Source organism: Gallinula chloropus (genome assembly GCF_964237585.1).
Source record: "Gallinula chloropus genome assembly, chromosome: 4".
In the NCBI taxonomy this organism is placed as follows: domain Eukaryota; kingdom Metazoa; phylum Chordata; class Aves; order Gruiformes; family Rallidae; genus Gallinula; species Gallinula chloropus.
This window is the reverse complement of record NC_140088.1, coordinates 68166871-68189446: the sequence shown is the minus strand read 5'-3', so window position 1 is coordinate 68189446 and position 22576 is coordinate 68166871. Positions and strand designations below refer to the sequence as shown.

General features: G+C 43.9%; 1 protein-coding gene across 2 annotated transcripts in view; it reads left to right on the top strand.

The window, feature by feature from the left end:
• Positions 1-629: 629 nt before the first annotated feature.
• UNC5C (unc-5 netrin receptor C) overlaps positions 630-22576 on the top strand; it is a gene marked incomplete at both ends in the record, with an annotated part of 246123 nt that continues 224176 nt past the window's right edge. For both annotated transcript variants that reach the window (XM_084263693.1, XM_084263692.1), the window contains one exon: positions 630-753. In XM_084263693.1, coding sequence (XP_084119819.1) covers positions 630-753 — 124 coding nt within the window. The remainder of the gene's footprint in view (positions 754-22576) is intronic.

The window sequence follows — 22576 nt, the reverse complement described above, 5'->3', positions numbered from 1 at the left end:
GAGCCGGTGTGGCAATGAGAGAGCCACAGATGCAGTGGTGTCCGGCTAGGGCAGCCCGGCTCCCGGGGCTTCTCCCAGCTACACGGCCCAGCCGGGGGAGTGGAGGAGAGTGGGAACGCGTGTGAGTGTGTGTGTGTGTGCACTAGCATCTGCGTGCGAGTGTGCCCGCGGGTGTGCGCGCAGGGGGCGCGGGAGGGGGAGGCGAAAGGGGGCCGGTTCTGCAGCGGGTGGCTCCCAGCCTCCCCCGCCCCCTTCCCTCTGGGTCTGCTCCTCGCTCCGGCTCGCATTTTATCGCAGGCGGCCGGCGCAGCCCCCTCTCCCCAGCCCCGGCCCCGGCCCCCGCCCACCCCCGGGGTGGAGGCAGCCGCGCCGAGCCGCCCGCGGGAAGAAGGCAGCTCTCCGCCGGGTTCCGCGCCGCTCCGCGCCCCTCCGCGGGGCCATGCAGCGCTCCTGCCTCGCCGCTACGAGGGGTGCCCCTCGACCCGCCGCCCCCCGCGCAGCCTGAGCGCCTTGCGGGGGCTCCGCGTCCCTCCGCGTCCCTCCGCGCCCGGCGGTGGGACGGGGCTGGCGGAGGCAGAGGCGGCACCGAAAAGCTCGGCGGTTCTGCGCGACTCCCCCCTACACCGGCCATGGGAAAGGGGCTGGAGGGGACGGCGGCCCGCTGCGGGCTGGGACTGGGATACCTGCTGCAGACTGTAGTGCTCCCCGCCCTGGCCGTCCTGGGGGCCAGCCGCCCCGGCTCAGCGGCGCAAGGTAAGGAGGGGGATGGATGGAGAGGGGCCGGGGCATCCTCCGGGTGCGGACTGAAAATGCAAATTTACGCCGGGATTTTTTTCTGCGTGTTTGTGTGCAAGCAGCGCATTCTCCCGCATGCGGGGCGCCCGCCGGGGTCTGGGGCTCCGGCCCCCTCCCCCGCAGCCTCGTGTATGTCGTTGCTGAGCCTGGCCGGGACAGGCGTTTCCCTGCACTCCGTCCTGAAGCGGGTTACTGAGGCCGGAGCGGGGGGGCTCTGGGCTGAAGGAGTCCCGCCGGCAGCCCTCCGTCCGGCGGGGGAGCGGCACCGGTGCGCCCCGGAGGGCTGGCAAGGTGCGTTGGAAAGGCAGGTGCGGGGCCGGTGCCCCTCGGCAGCGGCACGGCCGTGCCCCGGGGTCCTTCAGGCGATGGTCGTTCGTGAGGCCCCCCGTCTTCCCCCCACACCCTCCTCTTCGTGCCTAAAACACGATACACCCGAAGGGAGTTACTGGCTTTCTGTGTTTAGGCTTATTTCTTTTTCCCACTCCCTTAGCGGGGGTTCTGGAGTACATCTCGATCTGTTTTCCCTGTAGCCGGCGTATAAATTCCCCTTTCCAAGTGAAAACGTCTTGCTTCTCAGTGCGAGTTTAGCGATATCTTGAGAGCATCACAAAGAGCCCTGGCTCAGTGTGTCACCCGCCCGGCACACTGCCACAGCGGGAGCCTTTTCTCCTGCGAGCTGATCCGGATAAACTTTCTCAGTGCTTTTCTCCTCCCTTCCCAGGAGTTAGACCTAAAGTGGAAATGGGTGGCTTTTGCTGAGAAATAGTTTTCTACAACGTCCTCAGTATTGGAGAGGGAAAGAGGTTGCTGCTGCATGTGGGCAGAACCCTGCATAGCAAGGATGTGAGAGTTCAGGAAAGCACTTGGAAATTCTGGTTATGTGGTTAGCAAGAGAAAAGGAATTTTAGTAGCGGTTTTGTTGTTGTTGTTTCCCCTCGCCTCCCCCCCCCCCCCCCCCCCAACCAAGAAATAATAATATGCACCAAAGCTTTGATTTGGAGTTGTTAGGATAATGCAAGTGGAAGAACGTTTGATTTTCTCCCCCTCCTCTCTGCGGAGAGGCACTTGAGACAACTGCACAGGTCTGACCCTGTGCTCTCACCGAGCCATTACAAAGCACACTCCTCTCTGGCCTTTCTGACAGGAGAGTTGTGCTGGTTGCTCTGACTCCCGGTGCTCCTGGCAGGCTTTCGGGAGCCGTAGGGTTGCTGCTGGTGGGCTGGATGCACTGTACATCATGTCTGTACATGTAACTGTGCTAATCCATTTCCTGCTGATACTCCATCCTCAGAGTCACGTTCACTCACCCGTATTGGGCATTTATCTTGCAAGAAGATCAGAAACCTGGTTGTGAAAAAGAAGTAGCAGAGAACAAGAGTACAAAAATCCCTTATGCATTGTGTCATGTTTCTTCTGTGTCTTATGTACCATCCTTCCCTTTTGCTGGTCAGTCTCGTGTTTGAGATAGGACAGGTTTGATGTTCTGTATTTAAAGGTTTTAACAGTACCATGTGCATGCAGACCTAGATGTCAGTGGTTTTATATCAGTCTGTGCAGATGGGCGGGTGTTGGAGGGGAAACATCCTCTCGGATAGTTGGACCTGGAGCAGAAAGGAGTCTGCCCACTTGCCGGCAGGACATGGGTAATTCGTGTGACAGATGGCCTGAGCGGGGAAGAGAGGACCCCCTGCGTTCGGCTGCTTCAGAGCGTGCATCTCCGTGCCACAGGGCATACCTCACACTTTCAGATGGTTTCTCCTTTCCACATGTACCCTCCACAACACAGCGCTGTGGGAGGGAAATGCCATGAGGGGAGAGGAGCCAGGCTGCCTGCGCTGCAGAGGTCGGCACATGTGTGGGACCTGTCACTGGCCGTGGGTGTGCTCTCCTACCCAGAAAGGGTCAGAGAGCTCTTTGGCATCGCTTCCTGTTGTGCGGTGTGTGATAAACTTTCACAACAGAGCAGAAAATCCAGGGACTGTGGTTGGGATATAGTCGCTCATCTTGGACTTGTTTTTCCATGTATGTTTTTATTTTTATTTTTATTTCCCATTTGTCAGGACCAGGCACAGAATTTGGGTGCAGACCTGGTTTTGGCATCTTTCCCAGAGCCGAGGGATTATCTGATTGGCGTTTGCCGTGGGGATCTTCATGTGTGTGTGGTGCTTCAGTGAGGCAATAAATCAACAGTTTAACTATGCCCTCTTCAGGAAGTTTCCTCCTCATATAGCACCGGGCACAGTTTTCCTTCTGTTTTATTTATACATTTTCAAAAATGGGTGAACACTGAAATGACTCTTACCCAACCTCTTTTTCCAAAGTCATCCCCCGTTCCGTCTGTCTCCTTTGAAATGGAAACACCCCTCTAGTCTTTTCAGTTGCATTCTTTTGAGAGCAATAGAAATAGGACACGTGGCAATTATGTTCCAAACTGATGTCGGTGGTCTGATTTCCAGTGGGTCTGGAGCTAGCTGACTTAGTTTGAGCTGTGCAAAAAAATATTTCAGTTTACCTTTGCGATACCTTTGAAAGGAGAGAAAAAACCTGAGGTGGCATCTTCATACAGCAGGCACATAGTTAAAATTTAGAAAGGGGATGACAGGAAGGGAAAGAGGGTGTGTGCATTTTTTTTCCCAGTACTTGCTGCTAGTACTATTTCTTGTTTTGCTTCTCCATTCCCCAACCATCTGTATCTTTTGAAGCAGGCTAAGGAGGCTGTGAGCATTGCTGGGACTTCTGCTTTTCCATTGCCTTGTGGAAAATAAATTTATTAACAGAGTAGCTAGTGGACCAACCCCCACGTTCCCTTGCAGAGAGATTCATATTGCTGCATCTCACCATCCTCCTGTGAGTGTCTCAGCAGAGCTAAATTCACTTTTTGTCATATTAGCATTTCTTCTTATCTGAAGCTGTCTAAATATTTTTCTGCTGGTATCAGGAAAGAACAGGAAATGGCCACGATGACAGAGGCGGCCCTTAATTCTCAAAGTGAGGTGAATGGGGCCAGAGCGATTATCCAAACAAGAATCAACTCTGATCTGACATTTGCTGCATGCATTATACATCTGTGATAAGCTACACCAGAATGACAATTCCAACTTCCCAAGCTGAGAAAGAGCGAGCAACCACCCCTGGACCCAAGCACGTACCCTTACCTGGCATTTCAGTGCCATCTCCTGTAAGGGCATCTTATCTTTCAATCAGCAGAGACTGAGTTTCAGCTGTTGTGCTTTCCTATCTCCCCCCACCCCCCTCCACCCCTCACCCCCCGCCATTTTTTCAGACATTTAAAGTGTTTAAAGAACTTGTATTGTATCCCCATCTTTTTGAGGGGTAGGTGGGACAAGAGGGAGGGTCAGGCTACCTATCTGTAGTGATAAGCGTGGTTCAGACAGCTTTATGGGCTAATTGTGATGGCATTGAAATAGATAGAAAAGTTAAAGGGAATGTGTATTAATGTATTTTTGTTTCAATTGATCCTTTACAACAAAAGAGTACATTTTTTCATGCTTAACCCTTCAAACCTAATTAAATCCAAGTGATAATTTAAAAGGAAAACTGTAAAAGAGCCATATGTGCAGATATTTGTCCTGCCCCAGCATAGTCTGTATTAGCAACAGCAGCAGTTTGAAAATGCTTGGTGCGGAAAAAGTGAAATATAGCATGTGAATGTACTAACCTTTTGGGGAGGCACTTCTTAATTAAATACTCAAATGGATCTCATTGAAAAAAGGGGGGAAACAGACTTAATTATCATGATGCATCAGTGGACAACTTGTATGTGATCATGTGGGCGTAATAGTATTTGTATTAGTAAAGCAAGGGCCAAGTAGTATTTCATTGTGAATGGATAAACCCACTTGGAACATTAAATTGTTTCAAAGGGATGTGCTCTGCCAGATTTCTGCGGTGTTGACGAGTTTGGGCTGGGTGTGGGGTAGCCCATCCTGGCCTTGAGAAGAGTTTTAGTACTCCGGTAGGTTTTGCTGAACACAGAGCAGCCAGCACGTTTCCTTTGCTGCCCGAGGTGCTATTTCGGCTGGATTAAAATGAAGTGGACGGATCTGTAGAGGAGAGATTCCTCCCCAGGAACATGGGAGCCAGAATCCAGGTTCTTCTTCCTCCTGCTCCAATCCCTAGTGCCCAGTTGCAACAGTTACGGGGAAAAAAAAGCACATACATCAAATACAGCCCCCTTCTGATGGCTTTTCAGCATTACTGTCAGAGTCGCTTATTACTCTGTACAGTAAGGATGGCTGAGTATATCTAAACATTTCCACAATTGTGGGGTATATTTAAAGTTAATCATTTTACACGCATCTTTCATCACATAAGGAGTTTTTTTCTTTTTTTTTCCTTTGGTAATGGTCTCAAACCTGGATTATTCCCTATATTTTGGGACTAGCTTTGTGTGTGACATCCAAAGTCAGAAACAGGAAACAGCATTAACCATATTAAAAAGATTTTCCTAATTTAATTTTCCAAATACAGTATGTCTGAAAACAGGAATACAGCTCTGTGCCAAGGCCAGGCAAATCAGTTCCATAGCTGGTCTGCACAGCAAGGGAGGAGAAAATGTGGATTATATTTATGAGGCATTTTTCAAGTAAGTATCTTGATTTTTGTGTGAGTTGAAGAGTGGTGGTGTGAGGCACAGTCTGTCTGGTTCAGCTGAACAGGATGGAAAACAGCATCAGTTCCCATGGAAGGTAAGAGGAGCCCCGGCTGACTAGGGCAACAACTGAGTCTTTCCATACAGTGTGTGACCAGAGTTCTGTGTATATGTAAAACACTTAAGGAGAGCTGTCCCCTGAAAAGCAAAGCTGCATTTATTTCTTGCTGCCAGCAAAGTAATCTTGTTTGGAGTAACCCATTCGTATGGCCACGTTTGTTGCTTTCCGGTGTCCTTCTGGGTTTCAAATCCTTGGACTTTGAGGACTCAGTTCTGGTTACTTTTTTCTGGAAAAAGGCACAGTAGCTGCTTTTGCAGCTTATCAGAGGAAAATACCTTCTAATTGTAGTTGCAAAGGGGGAATCGTAGGTAAATGTATATTGCTTGGTGGTGAGCAGTTTGCTGCGATTTAGTCAGAGAATTGAACTCGGCGTGAATCTCAACTGTTCAGATCCTTGCTTTGTCACTGAAAACACATCACTGGAGGCTATCTTTGAAATAAAAGTTAATGTAACCGTGGTGCTCTGCCCATGCAGTATGTTCCACATAACGATCTGTCCCCATAGGGAAAAAATGGCATTCTCTTTCCCAATCTCCCTTTCCTCCCTGGCAAGGGGGGAGAGGGTGTGTGAGTTTGAAGTGCACCTCTGGTTAGCCACCCAGTGGAGGTACTCCAGTTCAGCAGGCAGCGGGCTTGGCACCGGTGCCAATAAAGCACTAATTACATCCCCTGTCATTTTCATTAACCATCTTTGCTTCCACGTTCAATTTAGAGGTATAAAACCGCGCGAGCTTTTAAAACCTAAGTCAAGGATTAAAAGTGAGGAGTAAGAGATGAGCAGCGGTTTTCCAGTTGGCTACAACCTCTGTCAGCGCAGCAGCAGAATAATATCGTGCAGAGGCACAGTTCAGTGCTAACTGCTTCCAAGTACTGAAGAGATGGTGGTGTTTTAAGTGATTTATTGAGTGTGCTTGGTAGAGTCCAATCTCGGGAGCAGGCGCCCCTGGAGCTTTCCATCATAATGTTATCCAAGAGGCGATCTGAAGGAAATGGTATTAAGTCTTCTGGGAGGCAAACTGTATCCAAAGAAAGACTTAATTTGCATCATTTGTAAGCAAGCATTTGAAATTATGCTGTAAAGGATATGGTTATGAAGAAGCTTGTGTTGAACAAATAGGAACAACAGAACCCTCCTTATTTTTTATGTGTACTTTGTTTCCTGGTGTTAGTGGGGTCATCTGCAGACTTGCAGACCCAAACTCCAGCGGTGTGAGGTGAGAGGGCTTGCTGAGCACTGTCATTGCTTTTGTGGTAGGTCTGCTTAAACATCGGTTGTGTCTTTTTGGGTTTTGATTTGTGTTTTTTGAGTAAGGATGGGGCATAAAGTCCACTGTAAGCCATGGGGGTGCATGCTAGCCATAGAAGGTAAAAGAAAACCCCAACTGTAGTTGTGTTCCAGTTGCTTTCCTTGAGGCTGGCTCTGCTCATACAAACAACACACACAAGTAAAGTACAACGAGTCAGAGCAGCGGGCAAGAGCTGCCAGAGGTTTCCTCAGCTTTCAGTAACCTCAGAGATGCTTGTATACAGCTTTCCCCCTAGGTAGTCATCACTAGAAAAGCTTCCTGTTTGCTTTTATAGCCCTATCCCAAATCACTTGTATGTTAAGCAGGAAACATGGGATTTCCTCCTAATTCATCAAACGCCGGGATTTGGGGAGTCACTTTATAGCTTGGCACATTATCATCTACAAGTTTGGGCTGGGGGAGAGAAGCTTCATGCAAAATTAGTTTCACTTTAAAATATAATTTTTGTCAATGTGAAAAATTTCAAGGGAAACAAAAAAAAAAAAGAGAAAAGAATAAAGATTCCTTTTGTTTATTTGCTGGGGAAAGGTTGAAAAACCCCAAGAAACCTTAATCAAAACCAGAAAAGATTCAGTTATTTTAGTGAAAAGGTCAATAAAGCCCCAAATATTTACCTCACTGGCCAAACTTTTTACTGGTAGGCATTCAGGGAAAATGGGAAAGTTAAAAGTTGTAAAATCTGGCGATTGCAGGTTTTGTTTCCATTTATGTTTTTCCATATATTTCAACCAGCCCAGTGAAAAACCTCCCTGTTAAACTTGAGGTACAGACCTGGTTAGGCACCAGTCAAGACATGTATTTACAGCACCTTCCAGGTCTTGTGTTTTGTGGTGGTTTTTTTTTTTTTTTAATCTCTCATTGATTTGACTGATGCAGATTGAGATAGAGACCCTGATACACAGGGGTGCCAGACATGACCTTAATACTGCCAGGGAAGGGCAGGCAGTGCTGGATTTAGGCAAGTACCTTAGCTATTCCCCCAACACAAGCAGTGCTGCTCTAACCTGCATGACTCTGCAATAACCCATCAAAGCAGGGGTGTCCCCTGTGTCCCTACATGATGCTGCAATGCATCAGCGCCTCCTCAGAGTATCTCTTTCCTTTGTCCTGCCTTCTCACTTTCCTCAGAGTCCTGCCTTCCCATGCAGGCAGGACAGGAAGAGGCAGCCAAAAAGCTGTGCATGTTCACCTCTGTTGGTGATGCTTCCCATGGGGGACATCTGCAGTTGTGTCTTTAGCACAGCTTTGCTACAGGTTTGCATTGCAAGAGACAGTGGGAGGTTCTTATTTGTCACATTGCATTAGCTATTTAATCTTTAATCCATTTTGCTGGATTGGGAGTACAGATATATTTATTTGCTGAAGAGATGTAAGGGGGACTGCCAAAGGGTGTAGAGCAAATGTGCACGGAAGCCAAAATGCGAATTCAGTGCCCAAGACTCTGGTGCTCCACTCTGTCGTCCTTCCCTGCCTGTCCAAGAGCTGGATGCTGCAGAGGGAATGATAACGTTGAAGGCTCTCCAGTACCTTCAATATCAGATTGCTTTGGTTTCACTAATGGTTTCTTTATATCTGCTGGTATCTAGAGATAGATGCAAAGAACAAAGGGCAAACCCATGTGCTGTTGCTCGGAAACAGGAATACTTCCTGAAAGCCCTGACTTTATGGTGGCAGGCAGTTTGGGAGGATTTGCTTTGCCCAGTGAGATCCACGGTGTTAACCCAAATTTGGAAGGAGCAAGAATGGAGCCAGTGGGTGACTGCAGCGCTGTTGTAAATGGAATAAAGATCATTGCCTTGGGTTGCTTTGTTTCATTTGAGTTTAATCTGCAATTCAGGAATATCTCATTCAACTATACTTCATTCATTTGAATGAACAACTTGTGCTCCAGAGGATCCTGTTGCCTTACCAGTCACAAAAGCTATGAGGTTGCCTAGGGAATTAAATCACTATCTTTTTTTTTTGTTTTTCCTCTTGTTGAAGTAACATTATCAGCAGCAATGCTAAGGAGCTCGGATGGAGTTTACTGGCCTGGCAACGACTGAGCAATTTCTTGTTAGGTAGCTCCTGCCAATCCCTTTTTAGTTATTTTCAAGAAGTAAAGTAGCTTTATTTCTTAGTCTCGTATTGAGTGAGAGGTTGAAATGTTAAGCTCTGTGGATTAACGGTGTATCCTTTGAGAAAAAGGAAAGCTTGCGTTTTTCTTGGTCCCCTGAGTGCTGGATGCGATTGTTTGAGACATCTTGAATTTCATCAGCTGGATGCGAGGAGAGGTGCAAGTAAGCCTTGAATGATCTGTCAAAAGAGGTTGACTCTATTGCAGCCATTTTGGAAACCTGTTTGATCTGATAGTTCCTCCCCAGGCGTTTCTTCACTTGAGTTTAGTGCATTTCACATCAGGCAGTGGAAAGTCATCACCACAGGACTATTAGTAATTCAGACCTTCTTGGAGAGCTATATTCCAACCATAAATTTGCTGAAATGATGGCTGCAGTGTGAATCACTGCACTCCTATGATATGGTGTATTTATTGTTTACATACATCGCTTGTCTTATCCAGTCCCAACATATGTGTTTATACTGGAAAGTTTACACTGTGAGTGAAAATAATAATATGGTCTCACTGAATGAGGTTAATTGCAGTTCAGTCATACCGAAATCGAGGAGTGAGGAGTGGGACAGAATAGCAAGCGAGGCTAATTCTGCTCTCACGTGCATTGGATTTACCTACTCTGACTGTAGTGCAGGTAATTACTGGGAGGAACTCAAGAGTACAGACATGCACACTGCCTAGTCTGAATTAATTTTCTCTTTCCTTAATGTATCTCCCAGTTTTGCCAGTTGCTGGTGGAATTAACACAGGTGTCTTTCTCTCATCTTTCCCTACAATATCAACAACCTCGTGTGTCAGTCTGGTTACTCTGCAGCTCTACATGTGCAAAAGATGAGTGGCTGTGACTAGCAGTGAATGGCTGGTGCAGAGTAACAGTGAGGTGTCCACACTGAAATTTTGGGTTGTCTGTAGTTGGAGGAGATGATTGCTCAAGCCTTTGTTTTAAGTTTTAAGATTAGGTAAAAACTCAGTGGTGCTTTCAACTAGGGGGAGGTAAAATTTCCTGTGTTAAACTCACTTCAGATTTGAAAATCAGAGTTAATTGTGGATCAGCCTAGTTAAGGATTGGGGCTGTAATTAAATGGTGAAGCATGTGCCCTTGCACCAGTGTTGTTCACTGAAAATCTCACTAAAATGCCTCATGAAATACTAGTATTCCTCACTCGAAGCTTTTTGGCCCCAAAGCTGCACTACTTTTTGGCAAGTCATCCTACCCATTACAAATTCCTTTCACGCAGACGTTGCAAATCTAGCATTAGGGACTTCCTTTCTGCTTCCTCACCAGTTTCTGAAGGTGAGAGTAACTTTTTTGGTCTCTAGCTCAAGATGCAGCAATATTCCTAGGCAGCAGATCTCTGCTAGCAAGCATGTGAGTGCTGGGTACCCCTCTCTTCCTCTTAACTTCACCTCCCAGGTCAAATAGCTGTGCTGTGCAAATAGGAGCTTCCTAATTTCTTAGGTCAGTTTCATATTGGTTTCCTTTTCTTGTTGGTTTTCTTGTTTTGTTTACTAAAGCCCTAGTGCTTATACCAATTTAAACTATACAAGGACAGGTTATGACCACCAACAAATATAGCTCCGTTAATTTCAAAGCTAGCACAAATCAGAAGCTGATCTGGCTCTGTGTTAAAAATACAGTGACACAGTAAAGTGAGACCTCGGGTGGACAGATATTGATCTCACCTTTTTCACTGGGTTATATCTTTAAGCTCAATAATTTGAATACCTTTGAGGCTTTCCATTTCCCTATGTGTGGTGATGTGGCTCTTTCCTGTAGAGAGATTAAACCACTGTCTCACTCAAATATGGGGGTGAGATTTTTTCCCAGGTATATGTGTTTTCTCTTGGGTTTTGTCATGTTATTTCAGATAAGATCATAGACAGCCAAATGTCACCAACTGTAGACAGATATCCACATAAATATCTATTACACACAAATGCATGGCAATTTCCTATGTTGGCCATCAGTGATTTTTGAACTAGAGACCTCTTCCTACTAAAAGCATGGGCTTTGGAGGCTTGAGTTAGAAGTGCAGCCTGGTAGCAGTTATTATCCTAGTTTAGTCAGTAGAATGAGAAGTGCCATGTGCTTTTCACGAGCCATGGAAAAGGAAAAATTGTTCAGCTCCTGCTAGCTTTTGTCCTTTGCTTGTCCTGCAGTGTTCTGCATGTTGTTTTTGTTGTTGTTGTTGTTGTTGCTAAATGTTACAATAAGTCTTTGTAGTAAACATAGCTATTAGATAACACCTTCCAAATCTTTTTTTTAAAGTTCTAATTTACTTACTCACTTTATAAACATTTCTATCATTTTGTAGTCTCAAGAGGAAAGTCTTACATTTGCATTTATAAGAAACATTTGCAAAGAAAACTGAATTAAAATGACAAAGTGACGCTGCATGGACAATTCATCTCCTGTGTTTTACTGATGAGCTTGTTTTTTTGAGTACTTGGTTTCATTGCAAAGATTCTTTGTCTTAGGGAAATCAGTTGATGGCAGTACCTCGATCAAATTTTGTCTGATTAGTTTCACTGGATTGTTTCGGATTTACTCACCAGAGCAGGACAAGGAAAACTTCATTTTTTTAAAGTTTTATATCCACTAGTACCAATACAGAACACACATTTCACTCGTGGAGGCCAGGCTGAGGTTAAGTTGGCTTTAAAGATAACAGTAGATTCCAGCGTCCTTGCATTTGTTTTGTATTTGGTGACAGTCACTAAATCAGAGGAAGGAATGTTCAAACAACACACTTGAGGAAAAGTGATTTTTATAGAAAGGGCCCGTTCCCGCTAATAGCCAGTAACTGCACATAACCCCACTGACATTAAAAGTCCATTAGCTAAGCCCAGTTTAAACAGCAGCTGATGCTTTGTCAGCTAAATGTACATTGGAATTTTTCATGTAACACAGCAATAGCACTTCTGTAGTTTTTTCTAAAAATATGTACATTAAGGAAAGCAAATGTCATCTGATAGTAGTAAGATGAAGAGTTCACATTAATGTAGGGAGAATTGTAATCAAACTGAAGTTACCATCTGGTTGCATTAGCAAGGAACAAAACCGGTTACAGGGAGAACAGAAAGCGTCAGATTTCTGAATTAAAGCTAGGTTAACAAATCTAGCACACAGGCTTCTGTAACACAGCGTAGGTGAAGAGCTGCTTATCTGCTTGGTTCTTTACCACTGAATTTTTTATGACCTTGTTTGAGAAAAGTTTCTGCTGAAGTCAGTAAGGTGATTTGTCATGCAGAGCACTGGGTTTCCATGGAGGAAAAAAAATGGTTATTTGCTAGCTATTTAGGAAATATGTCTCATTATGGCAGTGTGAAAACGTTTAAACTTGTCAAGATAGTGTTTGTATGCCTGTGGCCTTAAAACCTAGTTAACCATTGGTGCAGCAAGTAGCATCCGCCCATCTCAGTGTATCAAAAAGAGGCTTGAGAAGTATGGTAACAAAACGGTGCGTGTTTGGTAAAGACAAACTGTGGCAGGTGATGAACTAGGACCAGGAGACTGAGGTCCTAGTGCTGTGGTCTTGGGACCCACTGAAGCACCCTGTTTGGTAATCGGTCTGAGAAGCCACTTTGAGGTCTGCTTTGAAAATAGATCTTGTGCTACAAAGCCATTGTGGAGACAGGGAAAGGGTCACTTAGTAAGTTAATGTGAGAGCGGAAACAGGGGTAATTAGTCGCTTACTGATGTGCTCCCGAGTATGGTGAAGTATTACTGTAACCTCCTCCGCCTCCTCTTTGCTATAATCGGTCCATTAGTGAAACCTTGTACAAGTACTGACAGGAGTAGGGCTTAAATGCCTCATGTGGGTAGACATACCCACTGCAAAAATCCTGTGAACACATCTGGAGGGCTCACTTAAACTCTCAAAAAACTGTGTTAGCAGTGCAAAACTCTCAAATGTGTCATGAAGCTGAATTTGAAGTTTTTGTCTTTCCAAGCTGAAGGACTTGACATCAGTAGCGTGCCCAGAGCTGATGGTGTGTTTGCGAACCGCAGGGCTTAAGGAGAGTAATTTAATTGCATTTTTCCCCCCTCTTCTGGAACATAACATGTAAACATATTACTGAACTAAAGCCTGGTTTTAATTACAAGCAGTAACTTTTTCATGTTGACAGATTTTCACATGGAAAGCTTTACTGAAAATGAGGGAAGACCTTTCTGCCATCATTAGTTCTTGCTGCTTAGTGCTTTTATCAAGTACAGTAAAATACCATTTTTAATTAATTCCAAGCTTATATGGACATGTTTAATATAATTAACAAACGAAATCCTGTTTGCTAACATATTGCTTGTGAAACCGGTCTGAATAATCTGGTCTCTAGCATACATAAATCAGTCCGTAATAACAGCTGTAAATATTTCACAATATACTTGGAGTGCTTTGATTTTAATGCTGAATCCACTTTTGGGTTTTAAGGATAAAACGTAGGTTAAAAGTGACTTTTCCCATATGTGCTTTCCTAATCTCTTGCGCTACATTGCCTGAAAGTTATTAAAAAAATCATTATTGGATTGGATTATAAAAAAAGTAAATATCTAAGCGTTTATGAGCTGGGAGAATTATGTAATTGAATTACGCTGGAGCTAACAAAATGACGCCATTCACGTTGGCGCCGGACAATTGCTCCACTACAGCCGTGAATTTTTTTCATTGGAAAAGACATTGCGGTGCCAATACTCTTTGTCTTTCTCAAAGTTTTACTATTTTTGTCTGTCTGGTATATTGTATGCTAAGCCTGGAACCCATGCATTAAAAGTGTTAGAAGCAGCTGATTAAGTGGCTAATTCAGGCATCTGCAGGGCTGTGAAAACCCAAGGTGACCAGGAGCCCGGTCTGTAGAGGCATGCTGGCGGACCTACATGAGCCTGTGTTATGTGCTGGGCCCCTTCTTTCTGGGAAGGCTTTGAGCCTCTAAATAGAAAGAGGAAAAGGAGACCAATAGTCTGCCTTCTGCAGAATATTTGAGGTTGCGTGAGGCTACTAAGCCATCCTTGTGTGTTAGGACTGTGCGTGTGGTTTGTCCAGTTCAGCAGAAGGCCTTGAAATTTCGGGGGAAGATTTATAATCATCCCTCAAGTCATTTTCCCTAGCCCCAAACAAAGACTTTGAAAAACAGTTGTGTAAAGCAAAACATTTTGCAATTTTTGTTTACTTGGGAATGTTCTTTAACCTCTAAAAATAAGAAATAAAGTAACCAAGTGCTATTTTGAAAGGCAAATTCGAAGAGCGTTTGCATTACGGACTTTTTACCCCTGTTCTTCTGTTGGATTTCCTCATTGAAGTTGACATAAATTTTCTAATGTTTTGGCAATTATGTTCTATGAAGAAGTTACTAGTCTCCAGAACTGCCAGGGTCCTTCGCAAATGCTGTCTCCTCTAAGCCATGTGCCCCTCAAACTTAGGACCACACCCCTCAAAATGAAATGCATGACTAAAAATTGTTGTTGGGTAGGTGATAATGTTGGGAAATTTTGCAGGGGAAGATTTTTTTGGTTTTCCCTTTCTTCCTTGACCTACTGAACAAAGCCTGCAGTTGTGTTCAGCTCACTGAGGTGTGTTTCTGTGCAAGGGGAGCCCCTGGGCAGAGGATGGAAGGAAGCTGCAGGGTGTCTCTGCTGCTCCTCTGCAGCGGGTGCAGGTACTCAGGCAATGGCAGGGGGTCTGCAGGGGTGGCCCCTGTGAAGAGAAGGGTGAGGAGCTGCTCCAGATGCTGCACCTGATTCTCCTTGCAGCCTCTGGAGTGTCCAGGTTGGAGCAGGTTTATCCTGAGGGACTCCAGCCCATGCACCCTACTCCAGAGTAGGGGGAAAAAGGGGCTTGGCAGATTTTTTTTGTTGTTGTTGTTGTTGTTTTGTTCTTCTTTGTAGGAGGCTGATTAAGATCTGTGACATAACTGGCACACAAAGCTATTCGTAATATCTTCTGCAGTTAGTTAAGGAAAATAAATGATTCTTTGTGGTCATTTATGCCAGCAAAACTCTGTTTCAAGGAAAACTTTTAGGATATTCTGGTTGTGTCCACCCTGTGATATGTCTGACTTAACATGGCATGATTTTCCCAAGGTTTCTGCTGTATGATGCCTAGGCATTTTGGAATCTCACAAGCTTATGCAAATGCATTTCTGACTCTCATGCTAATGAAAAGGGCTCTTATTTGACCAATAAAATGTAAGGATGTTCCATTCTATTTGCTTATTTTTCTGTTTCTCCCCTGTGTGCATCAAAAGAAAGAAAATCCAGTTGATCCTGTTGAAGTTCCTTGTTTTGAGACATGATTTCAGCACTTTCATGGAAGTAGGTTAGTGGGGCGTTGTATTTACCCCATGGTCTGTAAGGTCAAAATCATCTTGAAACAATTGATCCCTTTTTGTCCAGTCTCAATTTTAGTTTAAATAAAGTAATTCTTACCTACAGTGCAAAGTAAAACCAGTTGTATTGCTTGTTTCCTGAAATGGCATTGAAAACAAACACAAATGCTTGTCTATCGATATCACTTGTGCATATTAGAAAGTAAATGTGTGAGAGAAACATTTGATTAAGGAAGACCCTAAAAGAAAGGGTATTTAATGAGCAGATTTCATCTAACTTTACCTTGCTTTTAGACAGTCAGGATTTAAAGATTTATTTTAAGGTTTTTTAATCAATTTAATAACAAGCAGTGATTCATCATCTTTCAGTAAGCATCAGCTGTTGCTATCAACATCCTGTGGGCACCTAGGAATGCGTAGCTATGACGTGCAAAGGTGCAACTATAAAATATGTGGCGGGTGGTGGCTCTAGAGAGATTACGACAGTTCCTGTATGCAGTACTTGGCGTCTTCAGCTTCCCCATATCAATTCTTAGTTTTCTGTAGGATGAGAACTTGCATTGCTGTGTGAGCACTTGCACTGAATCACTGCTTGAGAACACTGAAGTGCATTGAACATATTAAGTTGCTTTGTTATGTGTATGTGCAGCCTGCATCCAGACACTGTCATTGGGAAGTTATTAGTGTATATAATTACTTAACCACAAGGAATTTCTGGACTGAAATAGCTTATGTAAGCCTACATGTTTCCTTCCCAGAAACTCAGTTTAAAGGCTCATGCAAGTCTCTTGCCAAAGATATGTCTTCCTGACCATGAAATACTGTTTGGGAAGATGCACTTACCTGTAAGGGTAAAGAGTTTACCTGACAATACCCCTAGCTTCACAGTTCAGTTCCTTTGACTTTTGCTCTGGGTTGTTTACCAAGTGCTGGATTGTTTAGTATTCTGTGATTTGACCTTTAGATTTCAACCACTACCTAATCGGCAGCATGGATCTTCCTGTAGGAGCAAAAATTATTAACGAGAATTTGTTCAATACCAAGTTTTCATGACTTGAAGGCCACGAGGTATGTCTTGTGTGCATGAAAATCAAGTAGTTGCAGCAGCGTAGGTCTGGAATGTGAGAGGGCCAAAGGTGTTTTGATTAGTGAGAAAATGGATACCAGCTGGTTTATTTATGCTTATAAATATATATAACTGTATTTAGGTGCACAGGTAAATTGTGTATGCTACTTAGCCCCCATCTGTTCCTAATAAATCTCAGCCCACAGGCTTTAGGTTTTGAAACTTCCGATTATGCTCAGATAAGTGAACTTTCTAAGTAGAAGAGCTGGCCTTCACAAGATGTATTTGCAGCTGAACCTCTCATTTTGTGTAAACTAACATGGGTTCCCAGGGTTCAGTGAGTGACGCAGCTCTCCACCAGCTGAGGGCTGTTAACAGCTATGGTTTCCGTAAGGCTGTATTCATGGTGGAGAGATTTCTATCATCTCATCTGTCTGGACAGGAAAAATTTCTGTGACTCTAAGAACACTTTTAAAAAACGGGTGGGGGAAAAAAAAAGGAGCAGACTTTGTGAAGTACATCAGAGAGTGATCCTGGTGTTAACAAAGAGATTCTTTCCTGATACAATGAGGAAATTGTATCTTTACAAGGTCTGGTCCCACTTAAGAAAGCCTGAAGAAAAGGTAGGCATCTAGAATGTCAATTATTGGGTAAAATGCTGTTTTATGACTGCAAGTTATTTTGGATTTCTTACACTTTCAAAAAGCAAATTTTTCCTTGGAAATTTTTGCAGCCACCCACCACCCTGCAGATGCAAAGACGTAGTAATTAAACTGAAAAGGCTGCAAGCTCACATTGCCCCCGCTCTCTGCAGTTGTTTGTTCTCAGAACATCACCCTACTTCTGATCAAAACCTGAGATGAACTTTTCTCAGCAGGTCTCTGTACCATCAAGGCTGTCTTTTCAGCTACAGCAAGGACTGGTAGCTTTTGATCATCTTAGAGGGTATTTGCAAAAACAAAAATAAAACTTGGTTTTCCTCATTGTCCTTTTTCAAATTAGGCAATGGAAAATTAAAACACACAAAACCTGACCTGTTAGGATTAACGATTTTAAATATTAATTAGTAACAGTGGAAAACAATATTTTTTTTGAGAATTAAGAGTTTTGACTACACTACAGTATTTATTTTTATTTCCCTGGGTCTTAAGACAAATACTGCATAAAGAAGTTAAAGCATCCTCTTTGCCCCAAAATACATGTTTAGTCTATACCTTGTGTTTATAAACATTTTTTTCTCTTGCATGAAAAGTTAAGATGGGAACAAACTTATCCGTGGGATGTGATGCTGGAGAAAGGAAGTTTTTGGATCCTCCAGCTAAATAACAACTATGCTTTGGGGAGCAGAGCAGTATGTATTTACTAGTCACATGGAAACCACAAGACAGACACAAATGCATGCAGACTGTCTGGTTAAAGGTTACCAAAGCATGTTGTGCATGATGCTACTTGAGGCAAGAAATGGAAGATGGGAGTAAACTGCTGCGTTGTGATTAGGATGCCAGCACGCACGAAGTGGACTGGTCCCACCTACTGCCTGCAAGCGCCCATACAGTTGTGTCTCACTGGTTCTTGTTTGCCATCCAGCGGACTGACTGTGGCCCTGACATAAAGCATGGGAAGCAGTTAGGGGTCAGGCCCAGAATAGCCTGCCCATAAAGGAATGCCAGAGGAGTGCTTTAAAGGCAAATACTGCTTTGGGAAAGACCTTGGAATTGGGTATGAGCTGAGGCAAGCAGGGAGAGCTCCTTGAAAACCAATAGAAAAGTCACATGAATTCACTTGGGTGGGTTTTTTTTGTTCAGTTGGGTTTATAAATTTTTTATATAAAATAAATGTGTCATTTTCTATATGAACCATCTAGAATATTGTGACTATGAGGTATATTAAATAAGAGGTACTTTAACACAAGACAGAAAAATAATGTTGACACCAAGTATCTCTTCATGGTGGGTGGGGTTTTTTTTTGTTTTCTTTATATGAGGCTGCTCTTTATTCACCTGAGAAGTCTTGCGGCAGTGGGTGGAATCACTTAGAGCAGTTTTCTGAGTTAGTCTATCTAGCCCCTAAAAGAGATACCAGGAGGTCATTGTTAGCCTTGAACACTACAGGAAACTGTAAAACCCAAAGGCAACATAAAATGAGATCCCACAAGCTGCCTGAGTGAGGAATTTGGAGCAAAAAAGATGGAAAGTCTCAGTGTAAAGACTGTGGATCTGGCCCTTGGTTTTGACTTCCAACTCTGCCTCCAGAGCAGTCTCATTTGTTATCAGTGACTCTCCTGTTGGGATGCTGAGGTTGGTGTCATTTTGGAAAGCTTGCTGAGTACACTAAGCTGTAAATTACATGAAGGGAACTGACAAAGTCACTGTAAGCATTGTGGTGCTTCATACCCATAGAAAAATGCCATAGGAAAATTTCAAGCATAAATGGGTGTGAAGGTGCATTTCTGTAAAAATCCTTTCTCTTGTAAGCAGTCCTATTAACTTTTGAAGTGTGATGAAACTTCAGCAAGCGTATGTGTTGCAGTGTGTGACCAATCCCATGCCCCTAATACACAGCTTTGCAAGGTTGTGGCCTAAAATGTGTAGTCCCAATAGGATCAGGAACAGTCCCTTAGGAAGGATTTCAGAAGAGGAACATAACTTTTCTGGTGAATTCCTAATCTAAACTCCCTGTTGCAAGAGCTCTCATCAGAGAAGTTCTGATGATGTCTATTGATTAAATTTCTTTTTTGTATCCTAAAGAGTAAATCGAAAGGTCATTTTTTTATATCAGTGTGCAAGAAGCTTTATTGATTCTTCTTTATGAGGCATTAATGAAATCTATAGAAGCCTAACAAGATTGTATAGTTAACCTTGGCAAGATTGTCTGCACTTTTTACATGTGCAGAAAAGGGAAAATACAATGTTCCATTTTGGTGGTTTAAATTATGTGGGAACGAGTGAATTTCACAAAACCTAATATCTCAGCAGAGAGAGAGTGTGTGATGTATGTACGCTACTCCATTAACTCCAAAATGTGCTTAGCAGAGATTTTTTGGGAATACTTTGTTTTCCCGCCTAATGGTACCACATATTTATCACTATGAAAACAAGCAGGGAAGTCAATCACTCATTATGCATGCCAGAAATGCCTTCTGCAGTCACAATGGTGGTATGTCAAGACTCTGTCCTACTTTAAAAGAACAGGCAGGATTTACTCTGGAAATGTACCAAAATGAACCAATCTTTCTCAAAAATATGAAGCTGGGATCAATTTTGCAAAGTTAAAATAAACAGTAGTCACACTTGACCCAGTGTGTTATGGTAACAGAGGAAGAAATGTAGAAAGCTGGGGGTATCTATGGATTTGGTTTGGTAGAACATTAAACACGACATATCAGATTAAAAAATTATCCACTAACCTAAAAGCTATTCATAATAAAATTTGTGAAGAATTCTCAGTGTGCTATTTCATTCCACGTTATTTTCTTCAACATATTTTCATTATATATCACTTAAATTAATGAAGGCCATCTTGGCTATGAAGTACAAAGCTAATGCCCCCTGAGAAGGGATGCCTTTGCATAGTAAAAACTCAGATCATGCTCATCAGAAGCTCAGAAGCCTTTGAGTGAATGTCATGCATTTTTATTTGCAGTAGGAAAAACATATTGGAGAGAGACAAGTATAATTATCTCAATTTTTAGATGGAAACCAGAGGAGCAGGAGGCAGCACTGGGGAGTGAACAGACACTGGAATTCCCCTCTGGTGGGCTCACAGAAAACATGGAAGTAATTTGTGGTATGAAAATGGCTGGTGTTGCTTGTTTCCATCAAGAGGCCATGGAGAATGTAGGAAGTGGGTGCTGGGTTATTACACCACAGTCTGATTTATGACCGGCCTAACTGGTGCTGCCCCGCCTCATCTTTTCTGCTTGTCTTCATCAGGTGGTCAGTGGGCTGCCAGTATGGCTAAAATCAAGAGTGCAGCTCCTAATCCTGATTTTTGGCTCTGCAGACCTGTGGTGAGAGCAGCAGCTAGCTGCAAAAGCTAGGTTGGATGAGCCCTGACCCATGGAGTTGTTGGTCCTGCTTGCTGGCACCTCTGAAGACCAGACTTCCTTCCCTGGTTTGCTCTATGCCGTGTGGTTTACTCCAGCCACCTCTCCTATGTGTGTGAGTTTGTGTGAGACTTACAACCCCCCTCACATGGCCTTTTTATCACTTACTGTCCTTATAAAAGTCCCTTTTTCTCCCTACCAGATGGACAGTCTGGTAGCGGGTCAAGACTCTGCCTGTGCCCAAAGGGCGAATGGCTTCACTTCCCATTCTGCAGCTCTAGTCTCCTTCAGAGCACTACAAAATCAGGCTGTAATCAGGCTTCCCAAAACACAGAAGCAGTCCAGCATGGCTCTGGAGCTGCTATTAGCTATTGTGAAACTGGGGGTGCTGTGTCTCAGCTTGTAAAACAGGTACATGTCCATTCTGCTTTTTGTATTTTTTAAGTCACATTCTATTATTGGTTTGGATTCTGAGTAATGACCATTCAGGCTCTGGTGTTTGTGAAATGATGGAAGACAGAGATGTTCAGTACATTGGGATCTTTTTATCTCTTCCTTTGGAAAGTGTGTCCAGAAAATCCATTGCTTGGGTCTGCCTGGGTGGGAGCAGCCCCAGAAACCAGCTTGAGTAACCTTCTGAGATACTCTAAGAAAACCGCAGGGTTACCTGAACAGTATGTGGAAAATGCATTACAGGATGTAAGTGAATCAGAGGGACATGTAGACGTGCTACCTTTTTTTTTTTCTCTTATATAAATAGCACAAAGAACAAGGGTTTGCTTATTTTCCTTTTAATTGAATGTTTCAGTTAAACTTCCCTGTAGTTTCAAGATGTCAGTACATCAGTAGACATACATTTGAAAGCTGAAGACATTTTGATGACTGCTAATATTTAGTTTCTACTTCAACTAAGCTACTGACTCTTTTTATTCACTGATTGATTGAATGGAAATTTAAAGTTAAAGGATGCCAAGAGGTATTTGGACCCTGGCACTCTAGTAATAATACCAGGAGTAAGCACAATTGCATCCATATCTGCAGGTATGTGTTCTGGCAGGACATTGCCAAGAAGGCAGATGCTACCAGTTTTGTAACAGAAAACGCTGAGAAAAAAACTTGAGGTTTGGGCAGACAGACAAAAAGACAAATGGGTGGATGCAAAGCTGAAGAGAGGTTAATCAGTCCCTTGCAAACATAGGATGTGCTCCAGAAATGGCAACACTTTCCTCCTGGGAGCATGCTTGAGCTAGAGCACACAGTAAGCAATGGCTTTGGTGGCCAGGCTGGGGGACAGGACAGAGGGTGCTGAGCTGTCTAAAAATGCTCCTGCTGACATTGGAAATGAGTGCAGACACAGCTGGCTTGAGCTGTCAATACCTTACAGCACCAGGCAACAGTAGGCGTATGTAGTGGTCAGGACAGGCGTGTTTGCCATCCTGGGGACTTCAGCTTCTCCTGTCACTGACTGGCGCACAGTGGCCTCTGCATGCATGCAGGTGAGTGCACCTGCCAAACCTCTGTGTGGAGCACTCACTGATGATGTGCCTGTACGTAAAATAAAAGGTGTTAACGATGCCTCTGCCACAGATGTTGCTGCCAAGCCCTCTGCCTGGCTTCGCAGACTGCCAAGGTGACTGGTTTATCATGCGGAAAGGGTGTAATAGCTACTGACCCAAGGGTTCTCTGCTTCAGGTGGTTTCTGGGGCTTCTTGAGCAGGTGTTTAGCCATCCCATGATGGAATTGGGCAAAATCATTGAACGTTTTCAAAAGCCTGAGCCCTCTTCTCTGCATGGACTGGACCTTAACCCTGGCTCCAGGGCACCCTGACAAGCAAATCCTGCCCCAGGTACAGGTGGCTGGCACTGCTGTAGCAGGTAATGCTCACTGCTTTTTGCTATAAGAAACTGCATTATATTCCTGTGGGAGGCCAGGTGAGCCCCACACTTTCTACAGCAGGTCATACCAGACTGAAATCCCTGCTGTGCAGCAGTGGCAGCACTCACTTGGTGAGGTACACAGGAGGGTTGGTTCTCCAAGGCACTGTAAAGCAAATGTTTCTTGTGATTTGCACTGCAGGGGTGGCCTGTGCCAGGTACTTCTCAAACTGGAGAGATGGGACTTGCTTTTGGCCAAGGTACAGCTGGGTTTTTTTGGTGTGTGACATATTTCTGCTGCTTGTGTGCAGGAGTTTT